General features: G+C 41.6%; 1 protein-coding gene across 19 annotated transcripts in view; it reads left to right on the forward strand.

Annotated features, from left to right (window-relative positions):
- MITF (melanocyte inducing transcription factor) overlaps positions 1 to 26,463 on the forward strand; it is a 294,122-nt gene that overhangs the window by 131,236 nt on the left and 136,423 nt on the right. The window contains exon 1 of one of the 19 annotated variants that reach the window (XM_056524602.1): positions 16,255 to 16,349. The exons of the other annotated variants lie outside the window; for them this stretch is intronic. Coding sequence (XP_056380577.1) covers positions 16,342 to 16,349 — 8 coding nt within the window. The 5' untranslated portion in view covers positions 16,255 to 16,341. Of the gene's footprint in view, positions 1 to 16,254; positions 16,350 to 26,463 lie in introns of those variants that run through there. 19 annotated transcript variants of the gene reach the window in all.

Consider the following 26,463-nt stretch of genomic DNA (forward strand, 5'->3'; position numbering starts at 1 on the left):
TAGGACACTTAGATAAAAATAATAAAAATAAAAATTAATTAATACCCCTTTAACTTCTTTCTTTGGATATGTATTAGGCTGCATTCACATCTCAGTTTTACACTACGGGTGCCGTATCCGGCTGGGGGAGGGTCAAACCGGGCTCTCCCGTACCCCAGCCGGACCAGCGCTGAACTCCATTTACTTTAATGAGCTGACCGGAGTCAAACGGTGACTCCGGTCGGCTAATTTTTTACCCGTATCCAGTTTTGTGACCGGACCTAGAACCGTAGTATCCTACGGTTTTAAGTCCGGTCACAAAACTGGATACGGATAAAAAATGAGCCGAAGGGAGTCACCGTTTGACTCCGGTCAGCTCATTAAAGTAAATGGAGTTCAGCGCTGGTCCGGCTGGGGTATAGGAGAGCCCCCAGCCAGATCCGGCACCCGTAGTGTAAAACTGAGATGTGAAACCAGCCTTACTGAAGGATTGATTCCATGCATGCAGAGATTACATAACCAGGACATGTTGGGGATATTTGGTCTCCCGCTGCAAGCATACATTCCCTACAAGCCTACAAACAATACATAAGCTACCACACTAGGATTTAAAACATAGAATCAATATTTATTGTAAAAATGCTACAATATATAAAAACAGTAATACAACCTAACTACACCAACATACCAGTACCTGCAGAAACACCTATAAAAAGATGTAATATAGAATGAATCCCCAAATTGCCGAGGGCAACATATACATCAGTGAGTCTTGGTATATCAGTAACATAGGCAAGTTACACATAATCAGGTATGGAGTATAAACTCACACCTCATGCAAACAGATTAGCAGCTGTTCATGTCACAAAGTAGCAGTGATATATCAGGAATAAGTGCAATATAGTGTATGATTCCACAAAAGTCATAGAAATAAACAATTTATATGCATATAAGACATAGATGTATCCAATGGAATAACACCAGCCCAACGTGCGTTTCAACAGACATTTTTTCTGGGGTATAAAGCTTGTCACTGAATGTTTGGGAGCAATGTTCTTTCAGAAAAATGAACACAAATTACATTTTTCTTGGTGACAAATCCCCATGTTGAGTATTTATCCACCCCCTGGGCCCTAGTTTCAGTTGAGTCAAGAAGGAGGTCCTTCCCTTAGGCTGCATTCACACCATGTTTTTGCAATACAATTCCCGTATCAGGTTTTTGATGGAAAAATGGATTCCACCAAGCCGGACTACACTGTATCAAAACGTGTGTACAAATTTTAACCCATAAACGGTTAAAAACCGTATAAAGGTTTTAAAAATTATGTCCGGTTGCATCAGTTTTTTAAGAAAAAAAAACGTACACATTTTTAACTTTATTATAAATATAGTTTCACTTGTTTGATTGAAATTCCAAGAAAAAAAACTTTCTGTGTGCACTGCCCATGTGGAAAGTCAAAAACTGTATGGTGCAAACCGGATGGAACCGTACGCACATATGGTTCTCTACGGTTCCCTTTGACTCTCGTGTTGAAAAAAAGTAAACGGTTTCAATATGGTTTTTCACCTAGACCAAAAAAACTTGGTAGGCTACGGTTTTGCGTACGGGAAAAAAACAGACAAACCCGTACAAGACGCAAAACGGACACAACCGGATGCATCGTTTGACATGCGGTTTTCAATGGAGAGTCAATGCATACGGTTTTCAATACAGTTCCGTACGGTTTTTAAATAGAAAACGTATATGGTAAATGTATTAGAAAAACGTGGGGTGAATGCACCCTTATAATGATAATCCCTTACTTTTTGTTAAAACATGACTTTTCAGGATAAGCTGCCCTGTGCATGTATATGAGGAGCAGCACTATTTCTAGCCACTATATAACTTGTATATGACATTTTTCAGCAACTTTATCTATAATTTGCAGTTTTCACATAGTAACCCAGCAAGTTATAATTTCTTAATCCTTCCTGTACTTATTAGCTGCTGAATACTACAGAGGAAATTCTTTTCTTTTTGGAATGCTCTCTGATGACATCACAACCACAGTTCTCTCTGCTGACGTTATAATAATAAAGCTTTATTTATTGTTGTCCTTAGTGGGATTTGAACCCAAGTCCACAGTACTGCAAGGCAGCAGTGCTAACCACTGAGCCACCATGCTGCCATTAGAATACATCTGCTATGCATGGTTGCTAAAATGGACAGAGAGGTCAGCAGAGAGCACTGTGCTCGTGATGTCAGCAGTGTTCCAAAAAGAAAGGAATTTCCTCTGTAGCATTCAGCAGCTAATAAGTACTGGATGGATTAAGATTTTTTAATAGAACTAATTTACAAATATGTTTAACTTTCTGCCACCAGTTGATTTAAAAGAAAAAAGGTTTTCACTGGAGTACCCCTTTAATTTTCAACTTTGAAAAATGACCACTAGGGGTCTCCCTACCAGTCCTGGCCGCAAGACTTTTTTTTTTTTTTATAGATTTAAGACTCATGCTGGATTCCTGTATCTCAGACTGCTGCCGGGACACAGACAAGGAGCAGACTGCCAGGGAGCAGTGCTGAGCTTGTCTGTGTCCCAGCTGCAGTCTGAGATTTAAGACTCCAGCATGAGTCTGAAATCTTTAAAAAAAAAAAAACGGCTTGTGGCCAGGACTGGAAGGGGGACCCATAGTGGTAATTTTTTCATAGTGGAAAATTAAATAGAAAGAAGCATATTTTTTTATTACATGCTATTGGAAAGATATTCTGCATACATTAATCTATAATATAGATATATATATATATTTTTTTTGGGCCTATAACTATTAAAGTACCTATCCAATAGCTGATTGTCGGGGGGTTGTTGATTGAAGTAAATTGTAGCTGCTTTGCAGTTAAACAGTACCACCACTACAAACAATGTGCAGAGCTGAGGCTTCCGGCTCCCTACACTGTTTGTTTCTAATTTGCTGTGCCAATGAGTTGACCGACAGGGGTGCCAGGGCATATCCTGTGGATTGACCACAAATAGTTTTAGGCCAGAAAAAGGATTTTTTTAAAATAAAAAGAATGAAAATGGGCTAAACCAGCATTTCTCAACCAGTGTGCCTCCAGCTGTAGCAAAAATACAATGCCCAGCATGCCCGGACGCCAGGCATATTGGGCGTTGTTGTTTTGCAATATCTTGAGCCCTATTTATTGTTCTTCTTCATCTGCAGATTCTACAACTCAAGGGATGGCTGTGCAAGGAACTTCAGGAACTAATCAATGAATGGATCTGTATTCCAGTTCCCTTGTACAGCAGTGGGGGTTGTCGCTGTGTAGGAAAAGACTATGAAGGGTCTGTACACAGAGGCCTCATTCACGCGGCAGAATTTCCAAGCGGAATCAGGTGAAAAAATTGCGCTCCGAAATTCTGTTGCAGCAGAGTCCCATTGTTTTTACTGCTTATGGCGGAAACATCTGCCGCAGAAATTCCGATTCCAGACTTCGCAAAAATAGAAGGCACATTTCCAAGTGGTCCTAGTGACGGCTTGTTGTGCTGGTGCCTGTGGAATGTGCACCCAGAAATTTCTGTGGCAGACATTCTGCCATGTGAACAGCCTGAATCAGCTCTTTTATTCTTTGGATCAGTAGGGATCCCAGTGCTCATAAAGTTTTGGCCTATCTATTACTTTAAAGGGGGTACTCCTGTGGAAAACCTTTTTTTTTTTTTTTTTTTTTTAAATCAACTGGTGCCAGAAAGTTAAACAGATTTGTAAATGACTTCTATTAAAAAATCTTAATCCTTCTAGTACTTTATAGCTGCTGAATACTACAGATGAAATAGTTTTCTTTTTGAAACACAGAGCTCTCTGCTGACATCATGACCACAGTGCTCTCTGCTGACATCTCTGTCCATTTTAAGAACTGTTCAGAGTAGGAGAAAATTCCCATAGCAAACATATGCTGCTCTGGACAGTTCCTAAAATCGACAGAGATGTCAGCAGAGAGCACTGTGGTCATGATGTCAGCAGAGAGCTCTGTGTTCCAAAAAGAAAATAATTTCCTCAGATTAAGATTTTTTAATAGAAGTAATTTACAAATCTTTTAAACTTTCTGTCACGAGTTGATAAAAAAAAAAAAAAAAAAGTTTTCCACGGGAGTACCCCTTTAAATGAGGGGGAATACCCCTAATGGTCTATTCACAGGTACAGTATTCTGGGCAGATTTCATGCGCAGATTTCATGCGCAGGATTCTCTGCTGCAGATTTCAATGTAAACTGAATAACTGAGCACAGCTTGAAATCCTGCACATCAAATCTGCTCAGAATACTGTACATGTGAATAGACCCTTAAAGGGGTACTCCGCACCCCTAGACATCTTATCCCCTATCCACACGGGGCGGAGTCGTGACGTCATGCTCGTCCGCCATTGTGGTCGGGATCCGAAGCCTCCAGCGTTGCCGGTGTGAGGTGGAAGCTGTACAGGTGGGTGCAGCAGCCGAGATCCCTGGGGTCCCCAGCAGCGGGACCCTGGTTATCTGACATTTTATCCCCTATCCTTTGGGTAGGGGATAAGATGTCTAGGGGTGCGGAGTACCCCTTTAAACAGGGTCATCTAGGTATAGAAAAACACATCTGATTTCTTCAAAAAACAGCACCATCCCTGTCCTCAGGTCATGTGTGGTATTGCAGATCAGTTTCATTGAAGTGAATAGAGCCAAGTTGTAATACCAAACACAACCAGAGGACAAAGGTAGCGCTGTTTTTGGAAGAAATTAGGCCGCTTTCACACTACCGATATGTTCCTGCATTCTGACACTCGTTATTCAGCAATAACGGGTCATGAAAAAATGGATGAAATAACTGACTACAGATGATAACTGTTGACCAATTTTGCCAGACATTCTGTCAAAATAACGGACATGTGCCATCCGTTATCACCCGTTATAGTCCGTTATTTTATCTCCGTTATTTTAAAAAGAACGGACGTTAGTCATAATGATTGATGCAAAATGATGCTCAAAAAATCCCATTGACATGAATGGAATATTTTGACTGAGGTTTTTACAGGAGGATAACGGTAGTGTTAAAGGGGCCTTAGCTCTTTTTTTTTTTTTTCCTGGATAACTCCCCTTAACGATGCAGGACGTAAATGTACATCCTGGTGAGGTGGTACTTAACGCACCAGTACGTACATTTACGTCCTATACATAACCGCGAGCATCAGAGCGATGCTCGGGTCATGTGCGGCAGGTCCCAGCTGCTGATAGCCAGGCCCCACCGGTAAAGGCTGTCATCTGCGATCGCGCGGATGTCCACCATTAACCCCTCAGATGCCGTGATCAAGACAGATCACGGCATCTGCAGAAGTGCGGCACTTAATGTGGACGATCGGATTGCCCGCTGCGTGCGCTGCCAAGGGGATCTGATAATTTGCAATGGCGAACGGAGGTCCCCTCACCTGCCTCCGTCAGTCTCCCGTCATCTTCTGCTCTGGTCTGAGATCGAGCAGACCAGAGCAGAAGATAGCCGATAACACTGATCAGTGCTATGCCCTCTGCATAGCACTGAACAGTATTAGCAATCAATTGATTGCTATAAATAGTCCCCTATGGGGACTATTAAAATGTAAAAATAAAAGTAAAAAATAAAAGTAAAAAAAAGTGAAAAATCACCTCCCCCAATAAAAATTTAAATTGTCTGTTTTCCCCATTTTACCCCCAAAAAGTGTAAAAAAAATTTTAATAAGCATATTTGATATCGCCACGTGCGTAAATATCCGAACTATTAAAATCTAACGTTAAATGTCCCATACGGTGAACGGCGTGTACGTAAAAAATAAAAATAAAAGTAAAAAATTGCTGCTTTTTTTTATAATATTTTATTCCAAAACAAATTGATTTAAAAAATTATTAAAAGTTTTATATATGTAAATGTGGTATCAAAAAAATTACAGATCATGGCGCAAAAAATGAGCCCTCATACCGCCGCTTATACGGAAAAATGAAAAAGTTATAGGTCAGCAAAAAAGAGGGATTTTAAACACACTAATTTGGTTAAAAAGTTTGTGTTTTTTTTTAAGCAGTACAATAATAGAAAAGTATGTAATCATGGGTATCATTCTAATCGTATTGACCCACAGAATAAAGGAAACATGTCTATTTTACTGTAAAGTGTACAGCATGAAAACAAAACCTTCCAAAATTATCAAAATTGCGGTTTTCTTCAATTTCCCCACACAGTATTTTTTTTGGTTGCGCCATACATTTTATGGTAAAATGAGTGATGTCATTACAAAAGGACAACTGGTCGTGCAAAAAACAAGCCCTCGTATTAGTCTGTGGATGAAAGTCCTTAAAGGTGTACTCCCATGGAAAAAAAAATTAAAAAAATCAACTGGTGCCAGAAAGTTAAACAGATTTGTAAATCACTTCTATTAAAAAAAATCTTAATCCTTCCAGTACTTTTTAGGGGCTGTATTCTAAAGAGAAATCCAAAAAAGAAATGCATTTTCTCTGATGTCATGACCACAGTGCTCTCTGCTGACCTCTGCTGTCCATTTTAGGAACTGTCCAGAGCAGCATATTATGTTTGCTATGGGGATTTTTTCCTGTTCTGGACAGTTCCTAAAATGGACAGCAGAGGTCAGCAGAGATCACTGTGGTCATGACATCAGAGGAAATGCATTTCTTTTTTGGATTTTTCTTTAGTATACAGCCACTAAAAAGTACTGGAAGAATTAAGATTTTTTAATAGAAGTGATTTACAAATCTGTTTAACTTTCTGGCACCAGTTGATTTAACAAAAAAAGGTTTTCCACGGCAGTACCCCTTTAAGGCCCAAATGGGCTGAGTCCTTAAGGGATTAATATAATATTATGGGTCGGATTCTTGCTCTGGATTTTAGCAATTTATAGTTATTCACTTTGAAGAAATATGATATAAATTTGAAATTTGTGCCTAGAATTAGATTATGCATTATAGATATTGTAGATTTAGATGCAGCAGAGCTGAATTTGTCTTTTTTTAACCTTTTAAGGACGCCGGGCGTATGCATACGCCCTGCATCCCGAGTCCTTAAGGACGTGGGGCGTATGCATACGCCTGTGGAAATTCCGGTCCCCGCCGCTAGCCGTTTGGGGACCGGACCGGAATGCCTGCTGAAATCATTTAGCAGGCATCCCGACACATCGCCGAGGGGGATCCTGAGACCCCCCCCCCCCCCCATGTTGGCGATCGCAGAAAATCGCATGTCAATTCAGACATGCGATTTTCTGCTATTCCGGCCTGATCGGGTCTCTAGTGACCTGATCACCCGCAAGATAGGGATGATCGGAGCTGTCAGGGACAGCCCTGATCATCGTGAGGTATAGGAGCGAGGTCGCAGTGCTGCGATCTCCTCCTATCCCCTTCCATTGGTCAGAACTGATTCTGACCAATGGCAGGGCAGGACAGAACCCCCCGTTCTGCCGAACCCTGGATGTCGAGGGGAACGTGGGGAGAAGATGTAGGCCGGTACCTGGAGGAGAAGATGCCTGAGGACCCCGGATCGTTGCTGGAGACTGCTGGATCCTGGCTCAGGTAGGGAAACTACGGTGATCTTTACTGTGGCATCCACTAGGCCAGACTGCAACTCCCAGCATGCCCAGACAGCCAAAGGCTGTCTGGGCATACTGGGAGTTGTAGTTTTGAAACATCTGGAGGGTCACAGTTTGGAGACCACTGTTATAGTGGTAGCCCTCCAGATGTTGCCAAACTACAACTCTCAGCATGCCTAGACTGCCCAGGCATGCTGGGAGTTGTAGTTCTGTAACATCTGTCCCTTCAGATTTAGCAATTTTCATGAAATGTTTGAATATTGCTGCTCTACTTTGAAGCCCTCTAATTTTTTTCAAAAAGCAAAAATATGTCCATTTTATGATGCCAACATAAAGTGGACATATTGTATTTGTGAATAAAAATAACATTTATTGGGAATATCCATGTTTGCTTCAAAGTTAGGAAAATGCAAAATTTTCAAAATTTTCATGAAATTTGGGGATTTTGCACCAAAAAAGGATGCAAGTAACGCAGAAAAATTTAGCACCAAAATAAAGTAGAATATGTCACGAAAAAACCATCTCAGAATCAGAATATTCGGTAAAAGCGTTTTCGAGTTATTCATTCGTAAAGCGACGGTGGTCAGAATTGCGAAAAAGGGCTCAGTCCTTAAGGTGAAAAAGGGCTGCGTCCTTAAGGGGTTAATGAATTGTGGCCACATTATTGCTTACAGTGCATTTCTCAAACTCAGCTCTGCTACTGTGTTACATCATAGCATTTCTGCTCCCAGCTGATATACTGTACAGGCATGGCTGTAGAGCTGTGTGTGCTTTTGCTTTCAGTATCCGTCTGGTGCTGGGTATACCCCCTGTGCCCTTGGTACTTTACCCTATGCACAAGGTTGTCCTCTGCCCCAGGTAGGTGCTGGATTAAACAGGTCTGTAATAGCAGGCAGACAGCAGGGCACCGGTCAGGCACACTGCTTTTTCTGGATTGGAGTTGCCAAGGTGTAATAAGGCACCTCCCACAATGACACATGCTCAGCCACTACTTCATTTGACTTTCACTGGCCTCCAAGGGCTTGCAGAACACCTTTAAGGGAGAAATAAATAAAATACAGGCATGGAGACACTGGGGGTTCAGATGTACCAACCTTGCTTCTATGGGTAAGTAACGATGCCCCTTGTCTTTTCAGTACTATGCTCTGCCCGGGCATGCTTGTGTTTATTATAGCTCTGCATCTAGAGACTGGCAGCTACTGTAGGATGGGCACGGGATGGGTTAACTATTTCTGCACAGCGCACAATCTACACTACAGCATGGTATAGTGGGCACCATCTGCGCTCTTTATCTTCGTGCAGCTGCCCCAGTATTGTTAGGCAATATTGGTTAACCCTCTCTTAGCCAGAGACATGCAGGAACAGGGCGCCGGGTGAACTGACCGTTCCCTACAGCGCGCGCACAACAACAGATGTAGCAGAGCTAAATTCGTCATTAGCTCTATGAGAATGTGCAGTCACACCTTTCTAATGGAGATAATGTGATAGGTGTACATGCACTTATGGCAGTGTTTCCCAAGCAGGGTGCCTCCAGCTGTTGCAAAACTACAACTCCCAGCATGCCCGGACAGCCAAAGGCTGTCCGGGCATGCTGGGAGTTGTAGTTTTGCAACAGCTGTAGCCACCCTGCTTGGGAAACACTGACTTATAGAGACCTTCAGGTAACAGCAAATTACATATATGTATAGTATGGTATGGAAATGCTATTTAAATTACTAACTTAGCTCTGCTACATCTGTATAGTATGGTATATAATGCTATTTAAATTACTAACTTAGCTCTGCTACATCTGTATAGTATGGTATATAATACTATTTAAATACTAACTTAGCTCTGCTACATCTGTATAGTATGGTATATAATGCTATTTAAATTACTAACTTAGCTCTGCTACATCTGTATAATATGGTATATAATGCTATTTAAATACTAACTTAGCTCTGCTACATCTGTATAGTATAGTATATAATGCTATTTAAATTACTAACTAAGCTCTGCTACATCTGTATAGTACGGTATATAATACTATTTAAATACTAACTTAGCTCTGCTACATCTGTATAGTATGGTATATAATGCTATTTAAATGACTAACTAAGCTCTGCTACATCTGTATAGTACGGTATATAATACTATTTAAATACTAACTTAGCTCTGCTACATCTGTATAGTACGGTATATAATGCTATTTAAATACTAACTTAGCTCTGCTACATCTGTATAGTATGGTATATAATGCTATTTAAATTACTAACTTAGCTCTGCTACATCTGTATAGTATGGTATATAATGCTATTTAAATACTAACTTAGCTCTGCTACATCTGTATAGCATTGTGTATGATAAGCACCTTGGCATAGAGGTCACTGTGTTTTCTTACCCTCCAGAAACATGTATACAAGAATAGTCAACTGGATGAGTTAACCACTTACTTGCAGTACTACCACTATAGTGTGGTATAGCGGGCACCATCTATGGGACAATTCAGCCTGTAGCTGTATAGCCTGAGGGTCAGGGCACTTAACCCTCTCCTCACCATTGTGTGTAACCATAGGTTATACATCTATCTAATACTGCATGGCAATTATGTATTAGTTTACCCTTGCATAGCAAGATGTAAACACTGTATACAATATATAAATACTATATGTGCACTACCAATATTATTTGCCCTTTGGCGCAATGTGTACATTTTGGTGGAAAATTAGGATAGCAGTGGTGGAATTGTATTGATGGTTCTGTTACATGAATGATGTGGTTGTATTTCTGGTGATATTAACCCTTGTTTCGCCTTAAAAAGTAATGGGTGATGGATGTATTTCCCAACTACTATTGTGAGCCTCTCCTGATTTAAAGGGGTACTCTGGTGGAAAACATTTTTTTATTTTATTTAATATCAACTGGTGCCAAAAAGTTAAACAGATTTGTAAATGACTTCTATTAAAAAAATCTTAATCCTTCCAGTACTTATTAGCTGCTGAATACTACAGAGGAAATTCTTTTCTTTTTGGAACACAGAGCTCTCTGCTGACATCACAAGCACAGTGCTCTCGGCTGACACCTCTATCCATTTTAAGAACTGTCCAGAGTAGGAGAAAATCCCCATAGCAAACATATGCTGCTCTGGACAGTTCCTAAAATGGACAGAGATGTCAGCACAGAGCACTGTGCTCGTGATGTCAGCAGAGAGCACTGTGCTCGTGATGTCAGCAGAGAGCACTGTGCTTGTGATGTCAGCAGAGGGCTCTGTGTTCCAAAAATAATTTTCTCTGTAGTATTCAGCAGCTAATAAGTACTGGAAGGATTAAGATTTTTTTTTAAATAGAAGTAATTTACAAATCTGTTTAACTTTCTGGCACCCGTTGATTTAAAAAAAAAATAAAAAAAAGTTTTCCACCGGAGTAGCCCTTTAAATTTATTTCAGTTTATATGTTATATTTATAAACAAGAGATTTCTGTTTATTGATTGTTTTGCTTTTAAAGAAACACTCCAGGTAGAAGAGTGTTTTGTCTGGTGCAGGCCCTGAGGGGCAGGGGCCATAACACAAGGACTCTCTCTCTCTCTCTTTGGTGTTTTCTAATGTTTGTGGCCTGTCCCTCCTCCTTGGGCCTGCACAATCCTATATACATTATACATTCATGAAAAAAGTTAGAAGAAAAAAACAAAAACAAAAAAAAAAAAAACAACTTGCAAATCACGGCTTTCATCTTGGTTACAGATCTTTTGAGTGTTTTTTTTCCAGGTGTTTTTTTTTTCATGCTGCCATTCATCTATATGTGAGCTTCCGAGCAGAACCGCTCTGTTTTCATGCTGTTTTGACAATTCTCAATTAAATGAATCGGAACTGGAAATCGCTTGTTTTTGAGACATTTTGGGGAATTTTTTTTGGCTTTTTGGTAACATGGTCAGTAACTGTTCTGTTACCTGTCATTCTAGAATGATTGCATGATCTTTATTTATTTAATACTTGACAATACTTCAGTTACTGTCATCCTAAACTACTATTTTATTCTCTCAGGCTTCTTTCAAATTTGCGTTAAAATGTATCCATCTTTCTATACACCGACCATCTGGTTTCTGGCATGGTGACTGACATTTTGCGGGACAAAATAGTGCCAATAGAGATTATGCAGCAAATAAAACAAAACAAACAACAACAATAACACATCCCCTATCCATTTATGGGTCCCAGAGGTTGGACCCCCCAATGATCAGACATTTTTCTTGGGCTGGGTTTTCCAATCAGGGTGCCTCCAACTGTGGCACAACTACAACTTTCTGCATGCCAGCCTTTGGCTGGGATTTGTAGTTTTGCCACAGCTGGAGACATCCTGGTTGGGAAACACTGGCATAGGGGATACGTTTTTTTTGGGAGCAAGTAAACCCCCTTTTATCCTGTGCTTTTCTGATGTAGATGTGAAAAGGGCCTAATTGATGGCTTCACATTTAAAACAGTTATCCAGGCTTCTTTGAAATAAATATTTGTTTCCCTGTTATAAGCCATTTCATGCTGGAAGGGGCTGACAGTGGTGTGTTCAATAGGGTGACTAAAAATAAAAAAAAACTGTCCCCCAAGAATTATTGTTTTATCTCATCCCTCAGGACCTTCATTATATACAGTGGGGTGAAAAAAAGTATTTAATCAGCCACCAATTGTGCATGTTCTCCCACTTAAAAAGATGAGAGTGAAGCCTGTAATTGTCATCATAGGTATACCTCAACTATGAGAGACATAATGAGGGAAAAAATCCATTTATTTGCAAATTATGGTGGAAAATAAATAAATATCCATTTATTTGCAAATTATGGTGGAAAATAAGTATTTGGTCACCTACAAACAAGCAAGATTTCTGACTCTCACAGACCTGTAACTTCTTCTTTAAGAGTCGCCTCTGTCCTCCACTCATTACCTGTATTAATGTCACCTGTTTGAACTTGTTATCAGTATAAAAGACACCTGTCCACAACCTAAAACAGTCACACTCCAAACTCCACTATGGCCAAGACCAAAGAGCTGTCGAAGGACACCAGAAACAAAATTGTAGACTTGCACCATGCTGGGAAGACTGAATCTGCAATAGGCAAGCAGCTTGATGTGAAGAAATCATCTGTGGGAGCAATTATTAGAAAATGGAAGACATACAAGACCACTGATAATCTCCCTCAATCTGGGGTTCCACGCAAGATCTCACCCCGTGGTGTCAAAATGATCACAAGAACAGTGAGCAAAAATCCCAGAACCACACGGGCGGACCTAGTGAATGACCAGCAAAGAGATGGGACCAAAGTAACAAAGGCTACCATCAGTAACACACTACACCACCAGGGACTCAAATCATGCAGTGCCAGACATGTCCCCCCTGCTTAAGCCAGTACATGTCCGGGCCCGTTTGAAGTTTGCTAGAAAGCATTGGTATGATCCAGAAGAGTATTGGGAGAATTTCATATGGTTAGATGAAACCAAAGTAGAACTTTTTGATGAAAACTCAACTCGTCGTGCATGGAGGAGAAGGAATGCTGAGTTGCATCCAAAGAACACCATGCCTACTGTAAAGCATGGGGGTCGAAACATCATGCTTTTGGGGCTGTTTTTCTGCTAATGGACCAGGATGACTGAACCGTGTAAAGGAAAGAATGAATGGGGCCATGTATCGTCAGATTTTGAGTGAAAACCTCCTTCCATCAGCAAGGGCATTGAAGATAAAACGTGGCTGGGTCTTTCAGCATGACACTGATCCCAAACACACCGCCCGGACAACGAAGGAGTGGCTTTGTAAGAAGCATTTCAAGGTCCTGGAGTGGCCTAGCCAGTCTCCAGATCTCAACCCTATAGAAAACCTTTGGAGGGAGTTGAAAGTCCGTGTTGCCCAGCGACAGCCCCAAAACATCACTGCTCTAGAGGAGATCTGCATGGAGCAATGGACCAAAATTCCAGCAACAGTGTATGAAAACCTTGTGAAGACTTACAGAAAACATTTGACCTCTGTCATTGCCAACAAAGGGTATATAACAAAGTATTGAGATGAACTTTTGTTATTGATCAAACACTTATTTTCCACCATAATTTGCAAATAAATTCTTTAAAAATCAGACAACGTGATTTTATGGATTTTTTTTTTCTCATTATGTCTCTCATAGTTGAGGTATTCGTATGATGAAAATTACAGGCCTCTCTCATCTTTTTAAGTGGGAGAACTTGCACAATTGGTGGCTGACTAAATACTTTTTTGCCCCACTGTATGTAGATGTGACTGATTTTGACCTTTTGGCATGGGTATATTAGGGACACATTATTGCATCAGTATTACGGCCATACCTCCTGAAGGGTCTAATGACTCCAGTTGAAAGGTGTCAGACCCCATGGTAAGGCCAGGGCCAGTGGTCATAATACAGATGCAGAAATGTGTGTGTGAAAGCGACCAATAGCACATTTTTTGAAATTGCAGGTTTTAGGTTTGGCGACCTTTTGAGTCTAGAGTTACAAAAACACATGCCTGTGGAGTTCTGCTCTGACACTCCATACACAATCATAAAGTCTTTACACAGTCACCAGGGAATCACTTTCACTCTCTGTGTTGTTTTCCATTTAAAGAAACAGGTCGCTGTGAGTTGTGACACATTGCTGTTGATGTGTATATTTTGGGATGACACATGGTATCCTCATGGTATCTACATCAAACACGGGATTACATTGTAGCTGCAGATCATGTGTGATATTGCTGTCACATAATGGTCAGCATGGATGTAGCATGGGATAGGTTTTTATGTATTCTTTATTTCAGTGGTCTCCAACCTGCGGACCTCCAGATGTTGCAAAACTACAACTCCCAGCATGCCCGGACAGCCAACGGCTGTCCGGGCATGCTGGGAGTTGTAGTTTTGCAACATCTGGAGGTCCGCAGGTTGGAGACCACTGCTCTATTGAGTTCGTATTCTCTCTTCTTTAGTTTATCAAGTGAATCCTATGTACTTTTATTTGACTGTAGGGCAATCTAGAATATTTAATGTTTGGTCATTTGCTGAATGTTTTTATTTCTCATACATGATATTGGTGGCAACACTTAGGGTGCGTTCACACACTATTACTAGCAGCGAGTTTCATGCTGCGGGAAACCTGCTGTGAGTTACGCTACCATTGATTTGAATGGGTCCACAGACAGTCCGCATTAGTGTCAGATTTGCGGACTGTCCGCGGACCCATTTAAATCAATGGTAGCGTAACTTTCAGCGGGTTTCCCACAACGGGAAACTCGCTGCTAGCTACTAGCGTGTGAATGCACCCTCAATGGGGTTATCCAGGAAAAAACTTTTTTTTATATATCAACTGGCTCCAGAAAGTTAAACAGATTTGTAAATTCCAAGATAAAAATTGGAAACAAAATAACGGAGGCACCTAACTGCTACACCAAGGTATCATACATTCCACCAGCACTTGTAAGCTCCCATGGTAGACAATGGTTCACAATGCAGCTGAAGGTAACGGCAATGCAAGGATAACGTAAGTATTCAAAAGTGGCAATAAAAAAGGAAAGTTCCTACAACTCACCGCTGGAAAAGGCCATGGATGATCGGGGAGACACGGGAGGCTCAAATACTACTAACCGGTAAGTTTTTTGCACGTGCACTTCTTCCGGTCTCTAAGAGGCCGGAAGAAGTGCACCTGTACCAAACTTACCGGTTAGTAGCCTCCGTCTTTCCCCGATCATCCATGGCAGCCTTGCTACGCTGATTCCTTTTCCAGCGGTGAGTTGCATGAACTTTCCTTTTTTATTGCCAGATTTGCAAATTACTTCTATTAAGAAATCTTAATCCTTTCAGTACTTATGAGCTGCTGAAGTTGAGTTGTTCTTTTCTGTCTAAGTGCTCTCTGATGACACCTGTCTTGGGAACTGTCCAGAGAAGAAGCAAATCCCCATAGCAAACCTCTTTTACTCTGTGCAGTTCCCGAGACAAGCAGAGATGTCATCAGAGAGCACTGTTGCCAGACAGAAAAGAACAACTCAACTTCTGCAACTGTTAATTATTGGAAGGATTAAGATTTTTTAATAGAAGTCATTTACAATTCTGTTTAACTTTCTGGAGTCAGTTGAGATATATATATATATATATATATATATATATATATACAAAGTTTTTTGCCTGGAATACCCCTTTAAATATCATGATGTATGAAGGCACAGGCAAACAATCAGCTCACCATAGGAAAAGAGGAATCTAATTGTGCTTATGTTATAAACAACTAGTGCTGCGCTATGAGTATTGACACACTTTAGTCGGCGGCATACTATAGATTTAAGCCATATGAAGTCACAGTCTATGAATTATGCTGATGTCATTTTTGTGCAATGGGCACAAGCAGCTTTATGACTTTTTTTTCCATAGGGAAATTATATGTTTGAAGCACGAGTCGTGATAATACTGTGATTCTACCCCAACTGCAATGTGTGCACCTACAGAACCCCCCCCCCTGTCTACTGGAATCAGCTGGCAGTGACGCGGAGTACGAGGGCACGTGCCCCTGAGAGCACACAAGCACTTGTCACACTTCTAGGTCTTGCGGCTCGAATCTGGTTTCTCCTAGTTCATAGCTATCTGAGTGCTTCTGTTTGGCCCAGTGAACATGCACGCCCCTCGCACACCTCCCTAGCATGTGACACACACCTTCCACATGTGACACACACCTTCATGTGACGTGTGACAGACACTCCTCTGGACATAGGACAGGCACTGCTGTGACAGTATCGCTCCCCTCTGACTAAACTGTTACACTTCCTGATTGGACTGATATGGACGGGTGTAATGGGATTGTGAGTTAGCTTGGTTTCTCTTTTAACTCTTTAGGGCTGCATCAGGCATTGTAATAAGTTTAAGCAAAGTCAGTTCTATTAAAATTAAAGGCAACAGATCATATTTAGCCAAACTTAGCTCTGATACATCTATGAAAAACCACAAACTATATTTATATAATTTTAGTTTCTGAACATGAAACTAATAAATGATGGCGACACATTTATTGGGGACTGTCTGAACGGCAGGACTAGCAGAACCTCATAAAATCAATAATCTTGTGAAATACAGTTTCCCTTGCATTCCCATTCAGCAGCACAACATGTGGCGAAATTCTCCACCATGCAAGCTGATAGGACAGGTGGAAATTTAATGGATGAAGCCCCAGCCTATATAAAGAGCCCTAAACATTCCCTCCATCATGTTTTTTTTCTGGTAGGACATTTGGTGCTCAGTGTTATCTATTTTTTTGTTAGTTTTTTTTTGATAGGACAGAGAAATTCTTGTTCTGGTATTAGCAAAACATGTGCCTGGCAGTACATTTTTGTACAATGTATATGTATGCCTTTTTGTGAAGGGGAAGTCTCTTTGATACGTGATGCTTAATTTTTTTAAGGGTAAGGTCACACATAGCATATATGCGGTCTATTTCATGTTGCAGAAAATCTGCTACGTAGCAGGAAATATGATGCATATTCACCTATGAGCAGACACACAGGGCTACCACGGCTAGCCCTGTGTGTCTGCTCATAGGAGAATATGCAGCATATTTTTCCTCTGTCTAAAAGATTTTGTGCAGCATGAAATACACTGCATATATGTGCTATGGGTGACCTTGCCCCTAAACTGCATTCCGTCTCTCAGGTGCCATATTTGCCCCGATGAACTTGAGTAGACTCTGGACAAAGCTCCATTGCTAAACAAGAACCATATTACCTTTGAAGGTAAACAAGGTTTGGATAGCTAGTACACCCCAAGGTGGACATGGCTATAGCCAAATTAAGTAATTGTGGCTTCCTTTGGAAGTTGGATCTAGCCGTAAAGATCCTATTAATAGATAGGTAGAGCATGCCTTAAAGTGAAGTTATATTACTGCTGAAGTCAAGGCCAAGGTAAATATCATCTCCTATGATACTCTTAAGACACTTTACCTCAAATTGTCTGGGCTTATTAAACCGTGTCTATTTCCACTAAACCATGTCTATTTCTACTCTATGGCACAAAGTGCAGCCTTTTCTATAGACCAGATATATAGCATGACATAATGTGTCTCTTCTAATACCTTTATAGCCATTACAGACCTTCAATGAGATCTTTGGGCAGTCTATTTTTTAAATTGGCAGTAAGTAACATAGTAACATAGTTCATAAGGTTGAAAAAAGACCATCAAGTTCAACCTATATCCCTAATGAGTCCCTACTGAGTTTATCCAGAGGAAGGCAAAAAACCCTCATACTAGAGGTAAAAATTCCTTCCCGACTCCAAATATGGCATCAGAATAAATCCCTCGATCAACGTTCTGTCCTTATAAATCTAATATACATAACCAGCGATGTTCTTACTCTCCAAAAATGCATCCAGACCCCTTTTAAATTCTTTTACAGAGTTCACCATGACCACCTCCTCCGGGAGAGAATTCCACAGTCTCACTGCTCTTACAGTAAAGAACCCCCGTCTGTGGTGGTGTAGAAACCTTCTTTCTTCTACATGTAGAGGATGCCCCCTTGTTATAGATACAGTCCTGGGTATAAATAGATCATGGGAGATATCTCTGTACTGTTCCCTGATATATTTATACATAGTTATTAGGTCTCCCCTAAGCCTTCTTTATTCTAAACTAAATAACCCTAATTCTGATAATCTTTCTGGGTACTGTAGTCCTCCCATTCCCCGTATTACTCTGGTTGCCCGTCTTTGAATCCTCTCCAGCTCCACTATATATTTCTTGTACACTGGTGCCCAGTACTGTACACAGTATTCTATGTGTGGTCTGACTAGGGATTTGTACTACGGTAGAATTATTTCCTTGTCTTGGGCATCTATGCCCCTATTGATGCCCCCATGATTTTATTTGCTTTGGCAGCAGCTGCCCGACACTGGTCACTACAGCTAAATTTACTGTTAACTAAGACTCCTAAGTCCTTTTTCACGTCAGTCGTCCCAAGTGTTCTCCCATTTAATACATAATCCCAGCCCAGATTAAGGTCATTAATAAATATATTCAATAGAACAGGACCCAAGACTGACCCCTGTGGTACCCCACTAGTAACAGTCACCCAATCAGAATAAGTACCATTAATAACCACCCTCTGTTTCCTATCACTGAGCCAGTTACTTACCCACTTACACACATTCTCCCCCAGCCCCATCCTTCTCATTTTATGCACCAACCGTTTATGTGGCACCGTATCAAATGCTTTGGAAAAATCCAGATATTCAACATCCAGCGATTGCCCCAGGTCCAGTCTGGAGCTCACCTCCTCATAAAAGCTGATCAGGTTAGTTTGACAGGACCGATCCCTCATAATGCCATGCTGATATGGGGTCATACATTTATTTTTATCAATATACTCCAAAATACCATCTCTTAGAAAACCCTCAAACAATTTACATACAACAGAGGTTAAACTAACAGGCCTATAATTTCCGGGGTCACCTTTTGTCCCCTTTTTAAATATTGGCACCACATTTGCCCTCACTAAGGGATTTTTATTATATCCACCCATGTTGTCCCCACATGTTTCCTTTGGTTCATTCAGCAACACAAGGCTCCCTCCCAGCGTTATACATAGAAGAAAGGGGGCCCATAGTAAATATCAAAATGGGCCTCCTATTATGGCATCCAGGGCAGAAAGGACTAGTATTTATTTCCCCATTGCTTTACATGACCCATTGGTCTATACTTCCCTCAATTAATTTGCTGACAAACAGTTCTGTGATCAAAGAAGTCCTGCACAGTTTCTTCCCGATAGAAAAAGGAACAGGACCAGGCCCCCTCTCTCTATGGTCCCCATTGTAGTCGCATGGTCTGCCACTATGGTACACACGTCCTAGCTCCCTTCATTATTCCTTAGGTCGTACTCGTTAATAACACAATGGAAGTGGAGCTATCAGCTTGCTTGGTGGAGAATGTCCCCACATGTTGTGCTGCTGAAGGAACTAAGGAAACAAGGATTGCTACAAAACTGACACTTATTATTTACATTTCTCTCAGTGCAGATGATTCTGTTCTTAAAGGAGAAGAGATTATTAGGGTTAAAAGGGTCTTAGAGAGCATCTCTCCCTGGAGGATCCAGTATGTCCATGGTTTGCTTGACCGACCTATTTAGCCTTTAATTCACGGTTCCATGATTTGGGATTAAAATGTTGGGCATATGACAACCGTTGAGTACCACTGTGTTATCCAGTGAGTGCGGTCAGTGACAATCGGGGTAATGATCCATTTGTTTGTCTTTCTTACTATCCATTGTATTCTCAAAAGCCAACACATAAATGAAACCAAAGGTGTCAATACTTTATTGTTCAAACACAGAAATCCCAGAGTCTGAACAATTCTAATTCTTGTTATAACTATAAAGGTGTCATTACATTCGTGTAATGAGCGCTCTCGCTGGGCATGAGCACTCTCCTCTCATGTCCCCACTGCTGGTGGGGCTGGGATTTGCACTGCGGGATGCGCCTGCATGTGAGTCCCAGCCCGTCACTCACCTCCCTGGTCTTCCGTGTTCTCAGTCCTGGCGCATGTGCCCCTGCCTCCTAGGGCGCGCACGCGCCCGAGCTCTGTGATTTAAAGGGCCAGAACGCTCTAATTAGTATCATCACCTGCACCCTGTCTATAAGTATCTACACCTCCCCCTGCCCTGTGCCAGATCTTTGTTGCCCTAGTGCCTGAGACAAAGCTACTGTGTTCCTGTGATCCTGTCTATCCATGTACCTGATCCTTGTTCCGTGACCTGACCCTGCTACTGTGCCACCTGCTCTGATCTTCAGCTATCCTGACCTCGTCTTGTCCTTATCCATCTGTACCACGCTTCATCCCACCTACCTGTGTGGTCGAGTCGTGCCAGGGGTAGCGACCTGGGTGCCGGCTGCTGCAGCAAGACCATCCTGCTTGACAGCGGGCTCTGGTGAAACCCAGTGGCACCTTAGACTCCGCTCCCTGGCATGGCTCACGTCATCATCCACACAGGCTCAGAGGATCCACCACTAGGGATGTAAGAAAAATCGATTTGCGCGATTATCTCAATTTTTCATTTGGCGATACTGAATCGATTCAAAATATTTTTGAATCGATCCTTTTAGGGATGTGGAATTTGTATCTCCTGATGCCCGGGACATGCTGCTCCGGGCGCCGGGCAGGGAAATGCAAGCAGGGTCGGACCTGACAAGCGCGGCAGAGCTCTGGGTGTATGGAGCGTGCTCCCGACTCCTGCCCGCTCCGTACTCTGCTGCGCCACCCGGCTGATTTCAGTAGCCGGGGGCCGCTGATGCATCACCGCCGCTAATATCCAGCATTCGGCGCTCAGCAGTCTGTATGGAGCGGGCTCTGGTTTCCTGCCCGCTCCATACTCTGCAGCCCCCGGCTGTTCTCAGTAGACGGGGGCTGCAGCTAATAGTCAGCATGCGGCAATCCCCGCTGTCAAAGCTGACAGCGGCATCTAAAGGGATCTGTGAATGCTCCCTGGTGGGCTAGTGGGGTGGATCGCCCCCCGCAGCGTGATCGCGGGCGGGTGATCCACTGTGGAGGTAGCTGGAGGGCTTACCTCTGCTTCCTGCTGTCCCGTGGCTCTGTCATTGATAGAGCCTGGCTTGACTAGGCTCTATCAATGGATCGCAGATAAATGGAATTCAATAGAACTCTATTCATCTGTCTGAGGAGTCTAAGGATTCCTCCTAAAAGTCTAATAAAGTGTATAAAAAAATATAAAGTTTTAATAAAAGTGTAAAAGACATTGTTTTTGAGACAGAATTGGGATATATCGCGATATATCGTATCGTCATATGTGTATCGTGATATGTATCGTATCGCCAAATTCTTGCCGATTCACACCCCTATCCACCACCTGCCGTGACCCTTACAATTTGCAGCTCGTATGCTCTTTTATTACTTTATTATACTTTTTATTTCAGTCTGAGTTACATTGGACAATACTGGTTCTATTTTGCTACAATGTAGCAATTTAACAGTGTATATAAAAAGTTACATACCGTAACTGTGTCTGTTCACGTTTAAAAATGAACATGTTTTTGACAGGCTGATTTTTGCTTTAAAGGGGTATTCCGGGATTTTCAACTGGCTCCAGAAAGTTGAACAGATTTGTAAAGTACTTCTATTAAAAAATCTTAATCCTTCCAATAATTATCAGCTGCTGAAGTTGAGTTGTTCGTTTCTGTCTGGCAACAGTGCTCTCTGCTGCCATCTCTGTCTGTCTCGGGAACTGCACAGAGTAGAAGAGGTTTGCTATGGGGATTTGCTTCTACTCTGGACAGTTCCCGAGACAGGTGTCATCAGAAAGCACTTAGACAGAAAAGAACAACTCAACTTCAGCTTATAAGTACTGAAAGGATTAAGATTTTTTAATAGAAGCAATTTACAAATCTGTTTAACTTTCTGGAGCCAGTTGATATATAAAAAAAAGTTTTTCCTGGATAACCCCTTTAAAAACGTGTGATTTTTGCTTTCATTGATTTCAATAGGTGAAACCTATTTAGTTATCCTAGAAACTGTACTGTGCTGTATTGACATACTCAGCTCTGCTACATCTGTGTACTGCAATTGCCTTTTTTTTGTTATCTCATGATTCATTTAGAACATAGGGGGGCGTGTGGAGGGTGGAGGTTAATTTTACACCAACATGAATTAAAGAAATGATTGAACTGAGGTCACAGGACATCAAAAAGACTGAGGCTTATGTGGTAAGTGTCAACAGTGACTGATGTTCAGAACTTTGATATGGGCAAATGTTGACATCAAAATGCCCTTATCAGCACATCGGAGATGACAATAATGGAAACATGTCACATGTTATAAAACTTTCTATGTCAGGATATTTTTGTTCACAGATAGTCTTTTCATGTATGAAGCTGTAGTGTATTCTGGACTTTTGTCTATTAAAGGGGTTCTCCTCTTTGGACAATCTCTACTTGTTGGAAGGATGCCTTAACAATAAGCTGATTGCAGTGTTTACCCTTGCTGGGCATCTCAGCGATCAGCTTTAGGATGTGGGGAAGCCTGGCAGTAACTGTTCAGTTTATCTGCAACGCCACCGCTGGGGAAAGTCAGCATTACACAGTGCTCATTCAATCCAATCCAGCAGTCTGATTTGTTGGACATGTAATCCGAAGAAGATTACCTCTATTAATGACTGCTGGGACCCCTGCCGATCCAAAGAATGAAGACACAACAGTCCCTAAAATTAATGGTGCGGGCCTTGCTTGCACGGCCACTGCTCCATTCACTGTGCATGGGACTGCCAAACATTTCAAAGGGCTGAACCTGGACATTTTTTGTGGCCCCATAGAGAATGAATGAAGTGGTTGCTGGGTAAGTGCAGTACCCATCATTCATTCCAGGGATAATTATGTCCCTGTTCTTGGATCAGTCCTAGGGGTCGCACCTCCACCAATCTGCTTGTTATACCTTATCCTGTAGATAAGGGTAACTTAAAGAGATAAACCCTTTTAAGGTAACCATACACATAAGATGTGCGACGGTCGACAGCTGTTTCTCCTGATCCCCACATATTCAGTATGTCTGTGTGTGTGTGGGGGGGGGGGGGGGGGGGGACACTGGCAGATAAGGGGTGGCTTACGTTCCCATGAACATAAAAATCAGACAGTTAAAATTCTACATGCCTGATCCTTCTCTCCCAGGAGGCCCCCATAGAAGGCCTTTAGCCAGATTAGCTCTTAGGGCCCTCATATGGTACCTGTGTTGGGGCTTTAGAAAAAAATAATCAACTCTTGCTGCTGATCACAGATTCCAACAGATCATCTGGGGAAGCTTCAAACAAAAAGGATCTATTTAAAGATAGGGATCTTTAGAAATAAATGGATGTATGAAGGAGGCTGTTTAATCTATGGAAGATAGTGCCAACATATTTGGGTGTCCCTACATAAAACAAGCATTTTCTTTTACATCTTTGACTACAGTGTTCTCTGATTCAGCGTTATTTTTTGGGGTCTTCCAATATTAGGTTTTCTGCAACTAGATAGTCTTGGGAAACATCCCATGGCTATGCAACCTAGACAATTCCATTTTAAAGGACAGTGACACAATCCTATGTGAATGTAACACTCAGACCCCAAGCACTCATGCAGATCAACTTTTTATAGTTTTCTGCTTAATTCAAGAGGAGATTGCATTAATAATTTACTAAGAGAACATGGACAAGCTCTGTCAGGTCTGGAAATGTAAAGACATCTCACATTCTATCAGGGAAGGAAATAATAGCAGAAAATTACTAAGTGAATTAAATATGCGTCCATTCTTTTAAAGGGGTACTAAGGTGGAAAACATTTTTTTTTTTTATTAACTGGTGCCAGAAAATTAAACAGATTTGTAAATTACTTCCATTTAAAAATCGTAATCCTTCCAGTACTTATCAGCTGCTGTATGCTCCAGAGGAAGTTGAGTTGTTCTTTTCAGTGTGACCACAGTGCTCTCTGCTGACACCTCTGTCCATGTCAGGAACTGTCTAGAGTACAAGCAAATCCCCATAGCAAACTTCTCCTGCTCGGCACAGTTCAAGATATGGACAGAGGTGTTAGCAGAGAGCACTGTGGTCACACTAAAAAGAACTACAAAAAGAAATACAACTTCCTCTGTAATATACAGCAGCTGATAAGTACTGGAAGGATTAAGATTTTGAAATAGTAGTACTTTACAAATATGTTTAAAGAGTACCGGTCACCAATTAACATTTTTAATATAGTGTTCCTTGTGTAATTAGCAGACACTTTCCCATTCACTTGCTTTTAAAATTATCAACATAAATATGTAAAAATGTAATAGAAAAATCAGCCACTAGTTGTCTCTGTTTTGGTCCCTGCTGCAATTAATACAGTGAGTTTGGTCTCCTCCCGGCCTAGCAGGAGACCAAACTCAGAAAGTACTTCTGTCTGCACTGAGCTTGATTGACAGCTGCACAGAGCCTCACTGAAAGAAGCAAAGAACCTCATTGAAAGCTACACAGACTGAAAGCTGCATAGACTAAAAGCTACAGAGAGCCTCACTGAAATATGCATAGAGCCTTACTGAAAACTGCACAGAGCTGGAGGGCTTTTATTTATCACAGCACCAAAAGATGTGGGGCGGAAGTGGTCCCCCAGAAGGCTTCAGTGATGTCATGCCTGCTGGGAAATGCCCACTTTCTCCTGCTGGGAGATTGCACAATGTGAGCAAGAAGAACTGTGAGATACAGTTTTTTAAAGCTCTGAATTTTTTTTAACGTGTTAGGAGTATTTAGGGAACATAGCCTGAGTTCGTTTAGGAAAGTTTATTTGGTGACAGGTACTCTTTAACTCTGTGGTACCAGTTGATTTAAATTGTTTTTCACTGAGGTACCCCTTTAAATCATGGAGCCCAAGAAGTTACCCAGTACATATATGTTTGCACCATCAGGTCTTCTACTCTGTCAAGACTGATCTTAACAGATGGAAAAGCGTCATGATTATTGAGTAATGCCACCAACTGGTAAACAAGGGAATAGCTGGCATGGTGGTGTTGCAAATCAATAAGTGCTTCTCTTACCAGGAAAATTAATCAATAAAGCATCTGGAGCCAGAGCAGCCATTTAAAGGCTTTCTTATCCCCTATCCAAAGGACAGAAGATAAGATGTCTGATTGTTGGGTGGGATGGTCCCAGCAGCCAGATTGGTCCAACACCCCAGTAACCGCATGCACGAAACGAACTCCATGCATGCAAGTTACGGGCGACCACAGCCGTCATGCCCTGTCTCATAGAGATGAATGGAGAGGGTGTGATGACCTCGGCCGCCCCAAACGGTAGCACAGTCGGCGTTCTGAACATAAATGTTCAGAATGCTGGGGTGCCGGGCCAGAGATAGTGGGGGGCCCCCGTCCCAGCGATCGCAAACCCTGCTATCAGGCATCCTATCTCCTATTCTTTGGATAGGGGATGAGATGTTTATGGACAGAGTACCCCTTTAACTATTCTACTATAATGTGTGGCATCTTTCATGCACTACTTGCTGGGAGTTGTAGTTTTACAACAGCTGGAGGCACCCTGGTTGGGAAACACTTCCCCAGGGGCAAACTGACATGGATCTGGTCCAGATTATATTAAAGGGGTACTCCGGGGAAAACCTTTTTTCTTTTAAATCAACTGGTGCCATAAAGTTAAACAGATTTGTAAATTACTTCTATTAAAAAATATTAATCTTTCCTGTACTTATTAGCTGCTGAATACTACAGAGGAGATTCTGATGACATCATGACCACAGTGCTCTCTGCTGACATCTCCGTCCATTTTAGCAATTATATGGTTAGGGCACCACAGTGGCTCAGTGGTTAGCACTGTTACCTTGCAGCACTGTGTATGTGGGTTCAAATCCCACTAAGGACAACATCTACAAATAGGTGTGAGCGCTATATAAATTAGGAGTTATTATTATTATTATAATAATGTCAGCAGAGAGCACAGTGTTCCAAAAATAAAAGTATTTCCTCTGTAGTATTCAGCAGCTAATAAGTACAGGAAGGATTAAGATTTTTTAATAGAAGTAATTTACAAATCTGTTTAAGTTTCTGGGACCAGTTGATTTAAAAGAAAAAAGGTTTTCACCGGAGTACCCCTTTAAGCCTTCGGCTGTCCGGTCATGCTGGGAACTGTAGTTTTGCAACAGCTGGAGGCACAATGGTTGTTAAACACTGGTTTAGAAGGTCCTTCCCTAAGGCCTTCAAAATCGAATGACGGGGTGGGGGATTTCCCCTTTAAACACTCAGTTTAAGTGACTTTTAATCTGGGAATGTAATGCCAGTGACACAAGTCTTGTAACCCTTATGACAGAGCAAAATGATTGAGTTTAAGGCTGTGTCCTTGGCAGGAGAATGTTTAACACGGTGCCAAGTATTTTTTCCATTTCAAGCTGTGCCAGCCAGTAGGATTTCTA

This window comes from Hyla sarda, chromosome 6 (genome assembly GCF_029499605.1).
Source record: "Hyla sarda isolate aHylSar1 chromosome 6, aHylSar1.hap1, whole genome shotgun sequence".
In the NCBI taxonomy this organism is placed as follows: domain Eukaryota; kingdom Metazoa; phylum Chordata; class Amphibia; order Anura; family Hylidae; genus Hyla; species Hyla sarda.